This window comes from Lactuca sativa, chromosome 5, assembly GCF_002870075.4.
Source record: "Lactuca sativa cultivar Salinas chromosome 5, Lsat_Salinas_v11, whole genome shotgun sequence".
Classification (NCBI taxonomy): domain Eukaryota; kingdom Viridiplantae; phylum Streptophyta; class Magnoliopsida; order Asterales; family Asteraceae; genus Lactuca; species Lactuca sativa.
Window position 1 is genome coordinate 248,775,611 of NC_056627.2, and position 18,109 is coordinate 248,793,719.

Genomic DNA, 18,109 nt, shown 5'->3' on the forward strand with positions numbered 1-18,109 from the left:
TTCATTAGGTCCATGAATGCGGCAGGTGCATTTGTTAGACCGAAGGGCATTACGACGAATTCATAATGTCCGTAGCGGGTTCGGAAAGCGGTTTTAGGAATATCCTCTTCTCGGACTTTGAGTTGGTGGTATCCGGACCGTAGATCTATTTTAGAAAAATAACTAGCTCCTTGAAGCTGGTCGAATAGATCATCGATTCGTGGGAGTGGGTAGCGGTTTTTAACAGTGAGTTTATTTAACTCTCTGTAATCGATGCACATTCTGAAAGATCCGTCCTTCTTTTTGACAAAGAGCACCGGAGCTCCCCATGGCGAGTAGCTAGGGCGGATAAATCCCTTGTCCAGAAGCTCACTGAGTTGGCTGGACAATTCCTGCATTTCAGCAGGAGCCAACCGATATGGTGATTTAGCGAGAGGAGTTGCTCCTGGAACGAGGTCGATTCGGAACTCAACCTGTCTCTCTGGGGGTACTCCTGGAAGATCTTCAGGAAACACGTCCGGAAATTCACACGCTACCGGAATATCTTGGATGTTAGTTTCTTCTTTGGTCTTGTCCACTATGTGAGCCAAGAACGCCAAATTGTTCTTTCGCAGATGTTTTTGTGCTTTGATGCACGAGATGAGACGAAGATTCGTACTGGGTTTGTCTCCGTAAATTACTAGGGTTTCGTGATTCGGGAGACAAAGGCGAATGGCTTTCTCGTGGCACATAATCTCAGCATGGTGGGGGCTTAACCAATCCATGCCTATAATCACATCGAAACTCCTAATTGATATTGGCATTAGGTCTATTCGAAAAACGTGTGTGTTGAGGGTTAGGGTACATCCGATGTAGATTTCCCTAGTGGATTCGGTTTTCCCATTGGCCATTTCCACCGTATAGGTTTCATTTAGCTTCTGGGGTTGTTGTTTTAATAAATGTTTAAACTTCTCGCTTACGAAACTTCGCTCCGCTCCGGTATCAAATAAGATGCATGCATAAGTGTGGTTTAGGAGGAACGTACCGGTCACAACTGCGGGGTCCTGAACTGCATCATTCTGACCCATAGTCAGTATTCTTCCTGCTCCTCTGTTTCCTGAATTGTTGTTGTTAGGGCAATCTCGACGGAAGTGCCCCGTCCTTCCACACCCGAAGCAGGTGTGGCTAGGCCCTGCATTGTTGTCGTCGGCATTGGTGTTGTTGTTATTGCGGTGGTTGTTGTTGTTGTGGTTGTTTCCCCTGATTTTGATTCTGGGGAGGATAAGTCCTGCAGAACCTTGTAGTGTGTCCCCTTCGGTTGCAACTGGTGCAATGGAACTCCTTACATTCTCCATGGTGATGGAAACCGCACTTGTTGCACTTGGGAAAATTACCGGAATAGGGTCTTGAAGCATTTGAAGCAGCTGAGGCTGGAGCATGTGGTGTGGCTGGAACCGGTGCGGTGACAGCGTTAACTGCCACTGTTTGCTGCTTTTTAGAGGTCTCGGGGCCCTGACGCCCCTTTCTCTTGTTGTTCCGCCCTTTCTTGCCATCACCCTCCTTTTTCTTCTCAGTCTCCACTGGCTTCTCGCCCTTCTTGTTGTTATGATCATATAGCCTCTTTGCCAATCTCTTCACACTGTCAAACATTTCAGGGTTCGCAGCTATCACATTCCCCTGAATGGGAGGTGTCAGTCCCCAGATGAATCGTTTGATCTTCTTTCCTTCTGATGTGATCATACCCGGGCACAACAGAGATAGTTCGCTAAATCTCGATATGTAGGCATCGATGTTTGCGTTCTGCACAGTGAGGTTCCATAGCTCCTGCTCCATCTTTTGTATTTCGCCTCGGGGGCAGTACTCAGCCGTTAACATCTCTTTCATTTCTGCCCATGGAATAGAGTTGGCGACAGGGAGCGTCATAGCTTCCACGTGGCCGTTCCACCAAGTGAGTGCTTGGTCCACAAAAGTGCAGGCCGCGAACTTCACCTTCATCTGCTCGGGGCAATCGCATATCTCGAACACCGACTCTACCTTCTCGATCCATCGCTTCAGAGTGATCATTCCTCCAGTGCCGTTGAAAGTCCGTGGTTTAGCGTTTGTGAAGTCCTTGTAGGTGCACGTTTTAGTGGGTCCTTGATTCGTCCCGTTGTTCGAACTTCCGGATCCTTGCCCGTTACCTCCTCCGTTGTTCCCTCGGTGAAGTTGTGCCATAGCTGTTGTGACCGCAGCAGACACGACTGCCTGGAAAGTAGTGGTGTCAACTTCGGGCGGGGTTGGTTCGGGATTTCCGCGAGTAGCTCGGCGAGGCATCTTTCTGTCATGAAACGGAAAGATGTTGAGTGTACGTGGTTTCTGTGAGGTTGTGATCCTACTAACTAGGTGTATGGTACGAACCTAAACATTACTATCATCGGGCATACAATCATAACGTCTCAACACATAACAACTGGTAATATCATAGCAAAACACACAAAAGTTCATTAATATTATCCGCATGTAATACAAGAAAATTTGCTCGTAAGAGCATACATAAGTGACACTAATCCGACAACATAACGGCTCCATGAGTAGTGTAGTCACTTAAACATAGAGCCGGAGTACATAGCATAGTTCCTAATGACCTACTATGATAAGTCTATCCCTAACCGCGATGAGCTGCGTCTGGAGGTGGTGCCGAAGATGTGGATGCTCCCTGAAGACGAGTCACCAAGCGTTCTGCGTCCTGAAGTCGAGACTCCCACCTTACCTGCCTCATGTGAAACTCCCGGAGGACGTCACGCGTCTCCTGTTCCGCACGCTCGACCCTAGTCCACAACTGGCGTACTTGATCAGCAGTGCTCTGAGCAAGATCGCCGGTGTCCCGTAATCGTCTCACCATGACCGGTAGGGCTCGGTCGGCCGGTCGGCCGGTCCTCCGTCCCTCAAGTCAAAGAACTCACGTGACATGCCAAACGGGGGTCGCTGTCCCTGATGTCTGCTCCATCTCCAAAGATCAATGCCCCAAGGAGGGGTAGGTCCAGTGGGACCCACACGATAAGCAGGCACCCTGATCGGGTAAGGGGGGTTGATGACCTCGGACTCTGCGTCCGAATCACCCCCTTCGCTGTCATCGAGCTCCTCTTCGAAATTCTCTTCGTCTTCTTCGGGTTCGGCAGGCTCACCCTCGACTTCTTCCTCCGGTTCCCCGTCAGATTCCTCTTCGGGGTCTTCCTCAGGTTCCTCTTCAGGCTCTTCCTCGGGCTCCTCCTCTTCTAGCCACCCGTTGTTTCCCTAATTAGGGAAGTAGGGGTCTCCAGGGTGATGAAAACCAGCCATGCTGTCTGCGCGAGTACGTAAATATGCTAACATTATTCCTAGGGTACTATGACTATTGTACAGACTAAGCGAACGTTCTCTTTTTGGTGACAAAGGGTATAGTTTTAGGTTCCCTAGCTATCCCGATCTCATCAAGACGTGTGTTAGTTTTACTTTGGAGAGAATGTAGTTGATCAGGCTACATTCACTCCTTGGTATTACTAAGTACAGTCCCGAATTACCCGGGATACCAGCATTATTGTGTTTGGTTCGGCGTTAGATCCTTATTCCTAATGCAAGCAAGTGTGTTTTAGTTACTTGTTTTGTTTAGAGTTATGTTAGTCCCTCTTTTGGTTTATAGTTGCATATCAATGTGTGGCTCGACATGCTAGTTCACTATAAACAAAGCTCTGATACCAACCTGTCACACCCCCGAACCAAACGGCGGAAACGTCCGGGGGCTGTTGTGACTCAATTGAATACCATAACATTGAATATATATGAAACGTAACAACATTCGTCACCATGCATCAATATAGTACAACCAGTAAAGTTTACATGAAATACATTGTTTAAACATTACATTCCCAAAAATAAATTGTTCGATTCGTACATAAATAAACTGCAAGCCATCACTGAATATGATTTCCTTTGATTCACTGATTCCCTGAGAATACAAGTATTTTGAAAAACGTCAACATATGAAATGTTGGTGAGTTCATAAGTAGTATTTGAAGAAAAACAATATTTCGTATGGTTTGAAAATCACCAGAAAATCCGATATTTTCTGAAAAGTAAAGCTTTTGAAAACGTTTGTGAAGATCCATAGGTATGCTTGTTTGTTTCTATACTTGTAAAAATTTGTTCATTGAAGTTGTATGCATTTTGAACCTTTATGTATTGAAAACCCTAGGAAAACCCGATGTTTTCCTAATTCCTTGAATTCCATGAAGTTACATTGAAACCATTGCATAGAGCGTAGTGTCAGTCCCAGGCGACGTTGGATTATTTTTGAGCATGATTATTTGCTACAAACACGCATTACACAAACGACCAGTTTATAGCTATACTAACGATCCCGTAGGCGTCGTCTGTATTAATCACGTTATCCAATCGCCCTGACTATGTGTAGTCCCACATCCGAAGAGAAAGAGGACACGAAGACCTCGATGACTCCATTAACCGGTTGGGGATAAAAAATGTACGAGGGGTCCCCGACCCGCCTCGCATGAAATGTAGACTTTACTAGCTATACCAAAGGACCCTTGGGGACCAGTAGTATACAAGCCATTGAAAGTCCTTTTACGTTGTGTTAGATCGGTAAAACCCAACACTTCGTAAGATAGAGGTCTTCGGGCCTTAAGATCAGGTCATTGGGCTAGCTAGGCTCAACGAACAAGATTTTACACTTTTGGGGCCCAAAGATGGTGCGTAGACGTCTGTGCACACTCGCATGTATATTGAATTCCCAAACGTTATTTGTATGAATCGTAGTGTCGTCGTGTTAGTAGTTTCGGATTTTCATTGGTTCGAGACCGAACCAATTCGTTTCACAACGATTTTGGTATTGTAGTGTATTGTATTTCGTCGATAGTCGCGGTGCCATTGTTTGATCAAATTGCATGTATTGAATTAGCCTTGAAAGTTTTCTGTTTTCAGCCCCTCATTGTTTGTAAAATTTACTTTTTCAACCCTTTAATTAAATACTTTCCGGTTTGGTCCTTAAATCAATTTTCTTGACATTTTAACACCAAAAATCATTGAAGTTGATGTTTTTCAGCATATTTTTCAATGAAAACAGTTTAAGTCCCTGAAATTTCAGTTTTCTCGGTTATAACCCTTCTTTTCGCAACTTTGACAATTTTGGCCCAAATTGTAAATTTTTTTTGCAACTTTGGTCCTTTTTAAATTCAAAAAGCATTTTAAACCTTTGAAAAGGACTTGGAACACTTATAGTCCACTGTTTCACAGAAAAACACAGTTTTGGCCCTCCAAAACAGAAAATCTCGCATAATGGGCCTCATTGGGCCAAAAATGTCATTTTTAGCCCATTAAGCTTGAAGTTTATGTTTTTAATCCTCTAAATGAGTATATTTCCAGAAATTGTTTTATTGAAACTGTTTTGACACACCTCATCCATCAGAATTCGTGATATGTCAATTTGGGCCCTTAATTTTGTATTTTTCACATTTTAGGTCCAAAAATTTGTGTTTTTAGCCCAAAGAAATTGTTACTAAACCATTTAGCCATTTTTTTAGAAATACTTTGTATGTAGAAATATATTTGATGCTAAAATCATTTAACATAAGGTATATCTCGGTTTGGAGGGGTTTTATGGCTAGATCCAACATTATAACACACAAAAGCATACATATAAGCATGGAAATCATACAAGGCATACAAAACACATATAGATCTACACTTTCACTTGTATTCCCCCCCCCCCCCCCCACAAAACTCATAAAAACAGAAAATAGGGGGTATGAAGCTCACCTTATGGTGAGATTTCGGTTCTTGAAGAAAAGATGGAAGAAAACTTGGTGATTTTTGGCCTTAGCACCCTTTTCTTGAAGATCTCGAGTTTGAGATGGTTCTAGGATGCAAGATCACGATTTTTGCATAGATTAGGAAAGGATTTTGATAAAACAAAGAATTTGATTCATAGATCCAAGCATAACCTTACCTTGGATGAAGAGTTGGTGGAAATATCCTCTTGAAAGCCTCCTAATTTTCGAGTGGAGAGGGAGGGATGTTCTTGAGAGAGTTTGAGAGATTTTTGTGAGTGTGTGTGTGTGTGTGAGTATGGCCGAGAGTGAGAGAGAGGAGAGGATAGAAGTGATTTTGAAGTGATGTTGCATGGAAATATGGACTAAATTGCATGGATATCCAAGGGACAATAATGAGGTGGCATACTAAGGTCAACTCTCTTCTTATCTTCTTGGATTTGGGCCTTGGGCCGAGATTTTTGGGAGGGAAAGAAAAAAAAAATTGGGCCTTTGCCCCTAAGCCCACTATTAGAGTTAATTTTGGGTATTTATTGGCCTTATAAAATAAAATTGTGATTTTTATGCTTTAATAATCTAGATTAGGTTAATCATGGATCAAAGCTTTCAATTTATTTCATTCTAGGCCCAATATGGCCCATAATATTGAAATAAATGAATGTGGGTCCAATTAGAGCCCAATTAGGGTTCTAAGCCCATGATAGTCTAATTGGTAGCTTATTGGTCCATTTGGATCCAATAAGGGAGTCCTAGTCCAAAATGGACTTAAACAAGGACTTCTAGGGTTTCCAATTGTTTGATGACTATTTGTAGTACTTGTATAATGTATTTGATTGAAGTTTTTGAAGTCATAATCATAGGTGTTACACATGTTCTTAAGTTTTTGATTCACATTAGCTTGAATGTATAGATTACATGACACAAAATTTCCAGTTGTGGCATGTGACCATTGATAGGTTTAGTTACGTAAATTGTAACGAAGACCGCTTTGATCCTATATTATTATGATTAGTGGACGAGATTGTTTAAGGGTACCAATATTCTGATAGACAAATAATATATAAACACATAACACGTATTTCATAGAAAATACTTCATATTTATGTGTTAGAAGAAAGTAACTACACACTCACCTAAACATATACTTAATACATTCAAACATTACTTGTATTATACTCGTGTTTATGAAAGGGACTATACACCCACACATATAAACAACTTTATATTATACACATAACACGTATTTCATAGCAAATACTTAATATTTATGTGTAAGATGAAAGTGACCACACACTCACTTGATCAGAAGATGATCGGACAACACTACGGCTCTTCAAGTAGATATACATCGGTGAAACCGAGATCACTTCACACATCGGGTTTCTCGCGGGCAGAGCTTCGGCTCGGAAACTCTTTTCTTCACGGGATCTTCGGACTTCGAGACTTGCTTTGGGTCTCGGGAATGATACTGGGGCTTTGGGGGTACTTATTTGCACGTAAATTGATGCAATATTAGTGAGAGATGAGAGAATAAGCAACCAAACTCGGCTGGCCCTTCAAATCTATTTATAGGGCAAAACTGGTCCTTGCCACGTCGTGGCACCTTTTTGCACGTCGTGGGCTTGGTCGTCACTGTATGCGTCATCGAAAGTTGCATCTGGGGGACTCCCGGAGGTGTCAGAAGACTTGCCACGTCGTGGCACTGCTTGCCACGTCGTGGTATCTGACAGTTTTGGGGTTTCGTGCCCCGAACTTCAGAAATTCATAACTTTCGCATACGAACTCCGTTTTCGACGTTCTTTATATCGACGCGTAGGTGAGATTATGATCTACAACTCTCGTTTAGACTCCATTGGCTAATTTTGACTTTATTTTTAATATATTATAAATATATTACTTATATATTATCTTTAGTAGGCCGTGACAGGAAAACTTCGTTCGAAATTCATAACTCCTTCATCTAAACTCTGTTTTCGTCTGTCTTTTTATCGTTGGACTACTATCGAAGACATCTTCGACTCTCATTTAGATCACTAAGGATAGATATCTATCTACCTTAATCTCACTATTTATGTTGCGTTGGGTCGTGCCGGTTCTATCACGAAACTTCGACAGGTCATAACTTCTTCGTTATAACTCGAATTTTGGCGTTCTTTATATGCACGGAAACCTTGTGACATATATTTGTGGTCCAGTGGGAGATTGTTAGATAATTATGGGACCACTTCATATATATATATATATATACATATATAATGTTATCATGAAATCAATTTATTATGGTAAGAATATAAATTGTTGATGGACCGATTTATAGAATATTTACTTACAATGTGGGTTGAGTTCCCGATTTGAATCAACATCCTCAAGATCCCTTCCATCTCTCATATTAGGGTTTATATCCATCTATAAATACATGTGATGAAGAGCAAATCAAAACACACGAAAATACACTAAGAAATTCGTGTGGTTCATTGCTGAGGGATTTTAGAGAGAGTTCTTGAGATCAACTGGAAAGCTCTTCCTAGTCTCTAGATCCGAAAATCTCAATGGAAAAGGTATGTAATCATTCTTTCATGTTTAAGTTTTCTTTTAATTAGATTCGAGATTAAAGATCTTCATATTATGCTTCTGCGTTTTACGTTTTGGTTATGAAAATAACCAACATATCCTATTCTATTTGAGTTTCCCCAACTTCAAATGAAATAATTTACCAACTATAATTCGTAATCCTTTAAGTCTACATGCATAAGGGAGGAGGATGGAGTAGTTCCTCCCAACTCACTGAACCTACTTGTAACACCCCGTTCTTTAAGTGTTTAATTAGGAGTCCCTGAGATTTAAGAGGAAGGGTAATTCTGGTCCTTTTTGCGAGAAAAGAGTTTCATCCGAGAAGGTTTCAGGCGGGTATATGTGTTAGATGTATTGGGCTTCCTGTCGCCCTCGTATGAATGTAAAGTTATTTGAGAGTGGGTTTAGAATAGAGGAGTTCCGGTGCTTCGAAGCTGATCATTGTTTTTAGCTCTTTGTGGTATAAGTGGAAAAAGGATCCCATGCATGCATGGCATGCATGTAAGTTTTGAAAGATGGCTGGGTACGCCCAGCGTAAGCTGGACGTACGCCCAACATAAGTGGGCGATTGATGCGAGATGGCCGGGTGAGTACGCCCAGCGTACCAAGGGGGTACGCCCAACGTACTCTCAGAAACCCAAACCCTATTTTTAGGGTCGGCCACTATATAAGGAACATGTTGGTTCACCCCTCAGCCTCCTTATGCTCATCTTCAACCTCTGAGAAACCCTAGATCTCGTATTCTTGCATATTTGGGTGTGTTTGACCTTGGAAAGCTCTTGTTGGCAAAAGGAGGGCTTGAAGGAGAAAAGGGAAGTTGTCAAAGAAGAAGAAGAATGTGTGGAGCTTATAGATCTAAAGAAATACCACCCTTTGGAGCTGGTTTAAGGTATAAATCTTCTTGCTTGACCTTCATATTGCGTAGATCTATGTATTTTGAAGCTTTGGTGAGGTGGGCCCAATTTGGTAAATTGGGCCAATGTTGGACTTTGTGTGAATTTTGGACTTTGGTCTTGGCCCGATAAGTGGAAGTATGTTTGACCTAATGCTTATGCTTGTTATGTTGGTTAGTTCGAAATTTGCGGTGAGTTGGTGGTTCGAGAGTCTGCTTCTTCAGTTTAGAGTTTCGGCAGTGCGAGGTGAGTTATCCTCACTATATCGATAGGGTCTACGGCACCAAGGCCGGCCCTTTATCGGATGGAAATCCGGATAGTTGTCTGTTATGATATTGCTTGATATGGGTCGGAAGGCATTTTATGTTATGTGGACCGGAAGGTCATGGCCTGGAAAGGCGTATGTGCGTAAGTAGTATTTTGGCTGAGACGTAGGGTGATGTTATGCTAGTGATCAGTTAGGTCGGTAACCTGTTAAGGTGATGAGATGCTATGTGATATGTTTGATCGAATTGTTGACTGTGAACTGTTAAATGTTATATGTATGTTTATGTGCGCATGGTTGTTTGGACTGGAGTTGGGTTGAGGCGGGTCCTGCTTTGTGCTGTAGGCCAAGATACCCAGGGCGGACCGGTTGTCTCGAAGGCCCAACAAGCGGTCCGGATAGGCTGTAGGCCCCAAGAGGGCGGACCAGACGTGCCGAGGCTCGAAGAGTGGTCCAGGCCGACTGAAGGCCCGGTGCGAGCGGACCAGTCATACTGTAGACTCAGAGAGTGGACTAGGTGGATTGAAGGCCCGGTGCGGGCGGACCAATCACACTGCAGACTCGGTGTATATGGCTAGACTCGGAGGGTGGACCCGGTAGACTGAAGGCCCGGTGCGGCAGACCAGTCACACAGTAGACCCGAAGTGCATGGTTGTTCTGTGATCGGATATGATATGGCATGTTATGCGTGTATGGTATATGTGGTTGGTATTTTGGGGATATCTCACTAAGCTTTCGGGCTTACAGTTGTGGTTTTATGCTTTTCAGGTTCTTCGGGAGACCGTGGCAAGGCGAAGGCATGATCGTACCGCTCCTCGTGTTTATGTATATGACATGGTTCTGGGAATACTCTGATAATAAATGTATTGAAACCTTTTTGTAATAACATTATTAAAATGGGTTGTTTTTGAAAAGTTTAAATTGTGTTGAAATTTTTGGTCGTTACACTACTGTCATATCATTTTTTGTTTCTTCTTTTTCTTCATCTTTCCCAACCCACAACACATGGAAATCCCATCTTTCTCAACCCACTCAACCCACCCAATTAAAAAAAAATACAAAACAACTAAGGTATAAGTTTTAAAACACGTGGTACAAGAGAAACTGGGAGAGGGAAAGTAGAGAGAGATGATGAAGTGGGTTAGTGAAACCAATTCAACAACCCATTGAATCGGGAGTGGTATCAGCGGTAACTCTATTGCTAATTAAAATTCTATCTCGATTGTTTTGTATTTTTTTTAATTGAATGGGTTGAGTGGGTTCAAAAAGATAAGGTTTCCATGTGTTGTGGGTTGGGAAAGATGAAGAAAAATAAAAGAAAAAAAATGATGTGGCAGTGGGTTCAGTGGGTTAGGAGGGAATGACTCCCTCCTTCCTAATCCAGTGAGTATTAAATCGATATTTGGGAGAAGGTGTGAGGGACTGAGAAAGAGAGAAGAAGGTTGAAGGAGGTAGAGTAGCGAGCTGTAAAAGAGTGTGTGTGTGTGTGTGTGTGTGTGAGAGAGAGAGAGAGAGAGAGAGAGAGACTGAGGCACTTGAGCGAAGCGTATTATTAAATACGAAGGGTTTATTGGGAGACGAGGGAATCAGTGACGGTAGAGGAGAGCTTTTTCCAAGTATCTGCGCAAGAAAGCCACATTTTAAGCTCCGTGGAAAACATGCAACCATGGAGAGGCTTTCAGGCGATTGAGCTCCACGAAGAGGTTCCAAACTCTTTTGACGTGCCAAAAAAAAGCGTGAAATACACAAAGCCACTTTAACAAAAAAAAATGTTTTTTATATATATACTAGTTGTGAGACCCATGTATTATATGAGTTTATTTAAAAAAAAACTAAATATAAAATTCTAAACATTTGAGAAGTTGAATTTATAAAAAAAAATGAGAAAATATTGAATTATAAAAATTAAAGTTTTTTTTCTTTTAAATTTAAACAAATAATTTAGATAAATAAATAAAGAAAATTAATGAATCTTTAATTTTGTAATTTGAAATTAAAAGGAAAGTTCATTAATAAAATTGATATGCATTTATTATTGCATTTAAATACTATTTGAAATTTAATAAAATGAAAAAAACCATAGAATGATTAAATCATGGAGGAAATAAATAACAGCTTACCTCGTTGTGAGGCTACATGCGACTTCGTATGACATACGATGTTCACATGAGCTCAATTAATGAACTTTGAGGTTTGATTTCAAGTAGAAATGACAAATTTTAATGGCCATGTGTTTGATTATTGAACTAATATGTAAGATTAACTTTCTGTCATAAGGAAAGATTTTAATATTACATTTTTAGACACTAAACACCAAATTAAAGAAACATGGTGACATTGTATGATATTACCATCTTAGGTCCGATATTGCTATAAAACCACTCCTATTCGTTAACACCATTTATAATCACACTGATTGTAATCATAGTAAAGGTGTACCTAATGACTAGTAAAAGCTGAATTTAGAGCATCCACAGATGTTGTTAGTGGGGTTTTTTCATTAAAAAACTATAAGGAAAAAAGCTTGATGTATCTCCTATAATAGTAGAGTTTTTTGAAATCGTGTTTTATAATATGTTTTTATGTGCTGTTTAGTTACAGTTGGTTGAAAAAAATTGGGATCCACATCATCATTGAAAAAGCTCATAAGAAAAGCTTGTTATTTAAAAAACAATTTGCAAAAACTTTGATTTTAAAAATTCCCTTGTGTGTGTGTTTCTTTTTTTTTCTTTTTTAAAAAAAAAAAATCTTTTTGGTTTGAAAAAATCTTAAAAAGCTTCTATTAATTGTGGATGCTTATAGAATCATACGATATTTAGTGGTATCTTAAATTGCGAATTTGATCCCAAATTGTGTATATGAAAGAAGAATACATGAAGAATATCTGGGATACAAACCTATTTAACTTTAACTTTACATGGATTTTGTATTAGATATTAGACAAGTATAAAATACACGACCTGTAAACATCAAGGAATTCCTTATTCCACCTATATGGAAAAAGAAACTTACAAACACGATCTATATCTATATTTATCCTATCTTACTGATTTATATAAAATGCGTCTTGCCAAAACTGAAACGCATTTGTTTATTTGTTTTCATAAGGAATTTCTCCTATAAAAAGCTTGTCATTATCTCTAATCACTTCAACTGAATCAATCTCTGCTCCATCTTCATCTGTAACGACTGCATTTGTAGCATCAAATCCAAACTTTTCACCTTCAAACATAAAAAACAAAACTTTAATTATAGCTTTTCTTTCAGAATCCTCAAACCATATGCACAAACTACAGATTTATACCTGCAATAACCTTGAGCTCCATTAACGAACTTGGCACCTTAATAAGTTTCCCAGCCTCCGTACAACAATTCTTCTTCCTCACCATTGGAAGCCCTCTGTAGATACTAACCCTACCAACAAATTGTCCATGTGAATGTGATCTTCCCAAAATACCCTCCTCCCCTCTCCGGGTCTCCACCACGGGCTCCTGATCCGGCATCATGATTCGGTACCCGACCTCTCTTTTTGCCACAAAATCCTTCAAATTTTCTGGTGGAATCTTGTTCTTGAGGGAGTGATCATTGACATCAGCACCATTCATCACAAGTAGCTTTACCATTTCAATGTTGTTTTCAGATACTGCAATTTGGATAGCTGTTGATCCATGGTGATCCTTTGAGTCTACAAGAAGCCCGTGTTTCAAGAGGCCTTTCATCACGTTTAGATCGTTTCTCTTTGATGCCATGCACAGAAGCTCGCCAGCTGTACATGGGTCTGAAATGGAAGCCCAATGGTATAGGATTCGGAATATTGAATGGTGGTTTGTTGCTATGGCATCCCATAGTGCAGTTTTACCTTCCATATCTATCATATATATTTACATGTTAAGTGTTAACCAACTCCTCATTTTCAAACTAATTAAAAAGCTTGCAAATATTCTTAGACAATCATACCTCTAAGGTGTATGTTACATGCATGCTTCAGAAGAACCAAAACACATTCTTCATGCCCTTTAGATGCTGCGATGTGCTGATGCAAACAAAATTTAAAATAGAATTAAATTTATGATGTTTTTGGGTAGAAAAGGATTAGTAGATTTACCAAAGGGGTTCTTCCTTTTGAGTCACTGATATCTGGATCAAGCCTTGCCTTGAGAAGTTCATCAAGAAAAGCAGCATTTCCTGTGCCTGCAATAGTAAGCAAGTTCATCGACATGTTTGGGTCTCCATCTCCATCTTCTTCACCACTTTCCAACAATAAGTCATCCAAATCCAGATCTTTAAGCTTCTTGTGATGCTGCAAAGTCACAATCAGTATTTCACGACACTTGCATTATGAAACAAATGTCCATCCTGTGTTATGTTTTGTCGTGTACAATACAACTTATGTTATGCCATGTCATTAGCAAACCTGAAGAAAGTTTTTGAGGATGGAGACGTTGTCGGGTTGTTTGGTCTGCATTGCTTCAATGAGAGCGGTGGTTTTGAGGCGCAAGAGTTGGCTCAGGGTTTTGGTTCGGTAAGTGTAAGACTGTGGCCTGCAGCAAAGTGCGCCGACTTCACCAAACATGTCACCTGAACGTAAAACACCCAAAACTTGTTCTTTCTCCATCGGATCACACTCTATGATTTCCACTTCACCAGATACGATTATGTACACGTCATCAGGTGCCTCGTTTTGTATTATAACATCTTCTCTCGGTGGTATGTATTCTGCCTTCATGTCCGCGACCTGTTTTAATTGAGGTCAATTAGCTTGATTTTAGATTGAAAAGTTTCGAAATTTATGCAAATTCTGGGTTTTCAAAGTTAGAATTTGACTTGAAATGTCAAAATTAAGGGATGTTGATGTTACCAGAAGCAAGAGAATTTCTCGGGAGATACCCTCGAACAGATAGACTTTTTCAACTGTTGGTAGAAATAGATGCTGTCTAATGCTTGTGCATATGGTTTTCGGAAGCTGCTCGATTAATTGTTGTTGATTCAAGCTTTCGGCTTTAAATCTCAAGCACATGTACGCGAGTATCTGTTCTTTAAGTCTCTTCGGCAAACGATTCCGACCGACGAAACTTGATGCTGCTTCGATGCTGTTTCTCTACAAAAGAACAAATGTGATTCAGTTTTGTAACAGTTTGACCTTTTTGTCAAACCATGTACAGGTTATAGAGTGAAACAGAAGAAGAATGTCAATTGTCATGGAATTTGTAAAAAGTTGATGTGAAATTTGACTTACGAATTCCATGGTGCGACGGGTGCCTTCGACTACTAAATTAGTCATGTTGCCGATAATGTAGGCGGTGAGGCCAAGATTGAAGAGCATGTAGAAGATGATAAACACCATCTCTGCTGCGTTCTCTGCGTGGAGATCACCGTAGCCGACGGTGGTCATGGTTGTTATGGACCAATATATGGCGGAGACGTATAGGATGTAAAGATCCGCTTCCCTGAAATTCGGGTTCATTGACCCGATCCATGTTCTTCCTTCATGTGGGTATAACACTGCTAGCAAGTAGTAGATGCAACCAGCACAATGTACCAAGAACAGAGTCACCTGTAACACACCCATTTAAGAAATTTTACACTTAAATCCGAAATTATAGATCCAAAAATGTAGTGATTTTGTAATTGATTGCTTACACAGAGAAGCCTGGCACATCTGACCCAGAAGTAGTTGAATCGTATGTCCTTTTCGAGCCTGCGATAGTAATCGTAAGCATCAATGGAAAGTTACTGTGTGATTCTGGATTAACAATCGATCTAACCTGGTAAAAAACTGCTTCACGCGGCGGAGACGCCAAAACCGGAGCAAACCCAAGACGACGTACGGGAGACCCATGCGGTGTTTTCCGGTGAATAAGTACGATAGCAACTCGAACGGCAGCGTTGATGCCAAATCCATCACAAACCATGTCGATAGGTACCTTCATTTCCCCCAATAAACGAATCGAATCAATACGAAATGGATGCTAAATTGTAATGCGATAGATAGATACCTGGTGGCGATGCTTTTAGGGTCACGAACAAGGAGATGTGTGACGGGGTCAACGTAAGCAACAATGAAAGTCAAAACAATGTCGACGGCGAAGAAAAAATCGACGATGGAGTCAGCAATGTAGAGTTGTTTATGAGTTTGTGCAGAAGATTTCAGGAACGCAACTTCAAATGGGTATGTCCAAGCCGAATATATTACCATTACCACCATTAATGTCTGCCAATACCTGTAATTATTTTTATGTTGTTGCTATAAAAGGTTACAATTATTTTAAGCAACTATACACTAACTAATTTAGCTTTTTTTAAGATATGAATTGTACCTATATTTGGAGTCCATAGGTGATATGATAATGCTGGATCTTGAGGGAATATGATTTTGTATGTATGAAACACCCAGTGGAGGGATCATAATCTTTGACAAGCTCCTCAAATTCATAGGTTCTTCTTCTTGATCTCTCTTTTCTTCTTTCTTTTTCCTCGATTCTTTGTATCGATCTTTCATCTTTTGATTGTTTGATGCTGTAGCATGCAAAGTGTTGTATACTGTTGGGAAAGTTGGTTGCTTTATTTCCATCTTTAGATCTAAGAGTTCGAGAGACTCTAGTCTAGACGTGTTGTAAGAACACGTTACACAATGTTATGACTTATGAGGCATGAGTTGAGTTCCTGAAAGAAAGAATCTTGACACTTAGGTAATAATAGATAACAAATAAGGCATGAAATCTAATAGTATGATCTTCTATATGTTTCTTGTTTAATATTACAACATGAAGCTTAGCTATATAAAAGAGAATAAAGTGTTTGATAAGAACCTCAAGATAAGGTTACATGATTCGGGTTGGTTTCACCATCTTTTTGGTGGTGGTGTACTGGTGGTTGTGGCGGCGATGAGAGGGAGGTTGTGGTGTTGGTGGTCCTTTGGAATTATTCCATGTGAAATTGAGGAAGAATTGTGTTGCTATGAGATCACCTCAAAGGGATTGATGTTTTTGTATTTTCATGTGACAAGGTGCAAAATGAGTGGAGTAGAAGAAGAAGAGTGGTCATTACGAATTTAATTGACGATGACCTTGATCGGTTGACCCGGACCCGGACCCATTTCTTATCTTATAGTAAGGCATCGTAACACATGATGCCACCTCCTTAAAATTGTTGGTCCATACTTTGCACTAAAAGAGAATAACTATTTTAGTGATGGTGTTTGAAGTTTTTTGCACTCCACACCTTGTATTTTTACACTTTTGATACATAATTTATCTAAATTTTGTTAATGTTAAAAAGCATTTAGGATATTTGACTATCAGCAAAAGTTTGTTATTAAGTTATATGTCAAATCAAATGTTACTTTATTTAAATACCAGAAAGAGCAATTAGAGCAAAAGCCATACCACCTCACATAGATAATTTAATTAAATAAAATTACAAAAAAATAAAGTGTTGGTGATGCAAATATCAATTTTGGTGGTACAAAGATTAATAGTACCTAACGACATTCAACTTGAAATGTCTTGTAAATGACGGCTGTTTAATTTTAAAACGAAAAGAAAATAAATTATTTTTATTCTCCACAAGATTGATATTTGATGGACGCGAATATATATAGCGGTCGAGTTGGATAGGTTTTCGTTATAAAATGAATTATGTTACAAATAAAAAAGACGGATAATATCAAATAAAATGAAACCTTTAACATTTGATGTGATATAATATTAAATCATTCGTTCCATAGATACATTTTATGTTTATATCATTGTATTGCATTTATCCTTTAAATTCATGCATTTTTATCATTTTCGGGATATTTTGTGCAAATTGGTTGGATTGGGTTATTTATGCGAGTAGGGACATTGGAAGCTTGGAACATGATTGGGGTGGGTCAAGTTTGATGAAAAACGGTTTTGGAACAAAGAGTTGGAAAAACCGAGTTTGGACATATTTAACAGAAGGTTACAAAGACTATGTGTATTTGTACTAGCATTTCATAAGATCATTTAATGGAAGAGAAGCAGAAAAAACGCAACTTACTTTTGGATTCACACAGATTGTGTGATTTACAATTGTATTTTATACCAGTTGTATGACAAAAAAGGTAACAAATTTTCGATAGGAAATAAAAGAGGCCAGTCTACTTTAATGATCACACGTCGTTTGATTCTCATCTCATTTCACTCTCAACTCATTTCACATGGGTCATGTGTTTGGTTAGAACAGTTATTAAGTAATTTTCCAGTTTCGTAAACAAGAACATAATGAGTCGAAGCGTACGTATCCACAACTCCGCCTGATCCATGAAGTTTATAGAAAACGTCATTTTCACTTTCACATAAGTCGAACAATTTCTTTTCTTTCAAAAAATAAATACGAGTCATTTATAATAACATCTAAGACATAGATCAAGCGTGAATCTCATGTACAAATGCACATTAATACATGCTTATGAGAGAGGGGGACACCTCATGGGTACATAGTCGGGTTGTTCATGAGTCAATTTTTGAGGTGGGGTCAATCTGCGATAGTCATGTGGTCGTGTTTCAATAGCAAAAAGTTAGGGACCATTGGGTTGGGTAGGGCTAAAAGTGTAAGCTTCGTCTTTACCAATAAGGCAATAATTATATTCAGGAATT

The 18,109-nt window shown here is 39.7% G+C and overlaps 1 protein-coding gene across 1 annotated transcript; it reads right to left on the reverse strand.

The window, feature by feature from the left end:
• Nucleotides 1-12,388: 12,388 nt before the first annotated feature.
• LOC111877986 (potassium channel AKT2/3) lies at nucleotides 12,389-16,517 on the reverse strand. The gene is made up of 12 exons (XM_023874485.3): nucleotides 16,298-16,517; nucleotides 15,806-16,151; nucleotides 15,485-15,709; nucleotides 15,254-15,412; nucleotides 15,129-15,186; nucleotides 14,725-15,042; nucleotides 14,347-14,586; nucleotides 13,903-14,223; nucleotides 13,594-13,788; nucleotides 13,446-13,521; nucleotides 12,793-13,356; nucleotides 12,389-12,710 (listed from the first exon to the last, which is right to left on the reverse strand). Exons 2-12 carry the CDS (start codon nucleotides 16,057-16,059, stop codon nucleotides 12,580-12,582), a joined length of 2,541 nt encoding a protein of 846 aa, XP_023730253.1. The 5' UTR covers nucleotides 16,060-16,151; nucleotides 16,298-16,517; the 3' UTR covers nucleotides 12,389-12,579.
• Nucleotides 16,518-18,109: the final 1,592 nt, after the last annotated feature.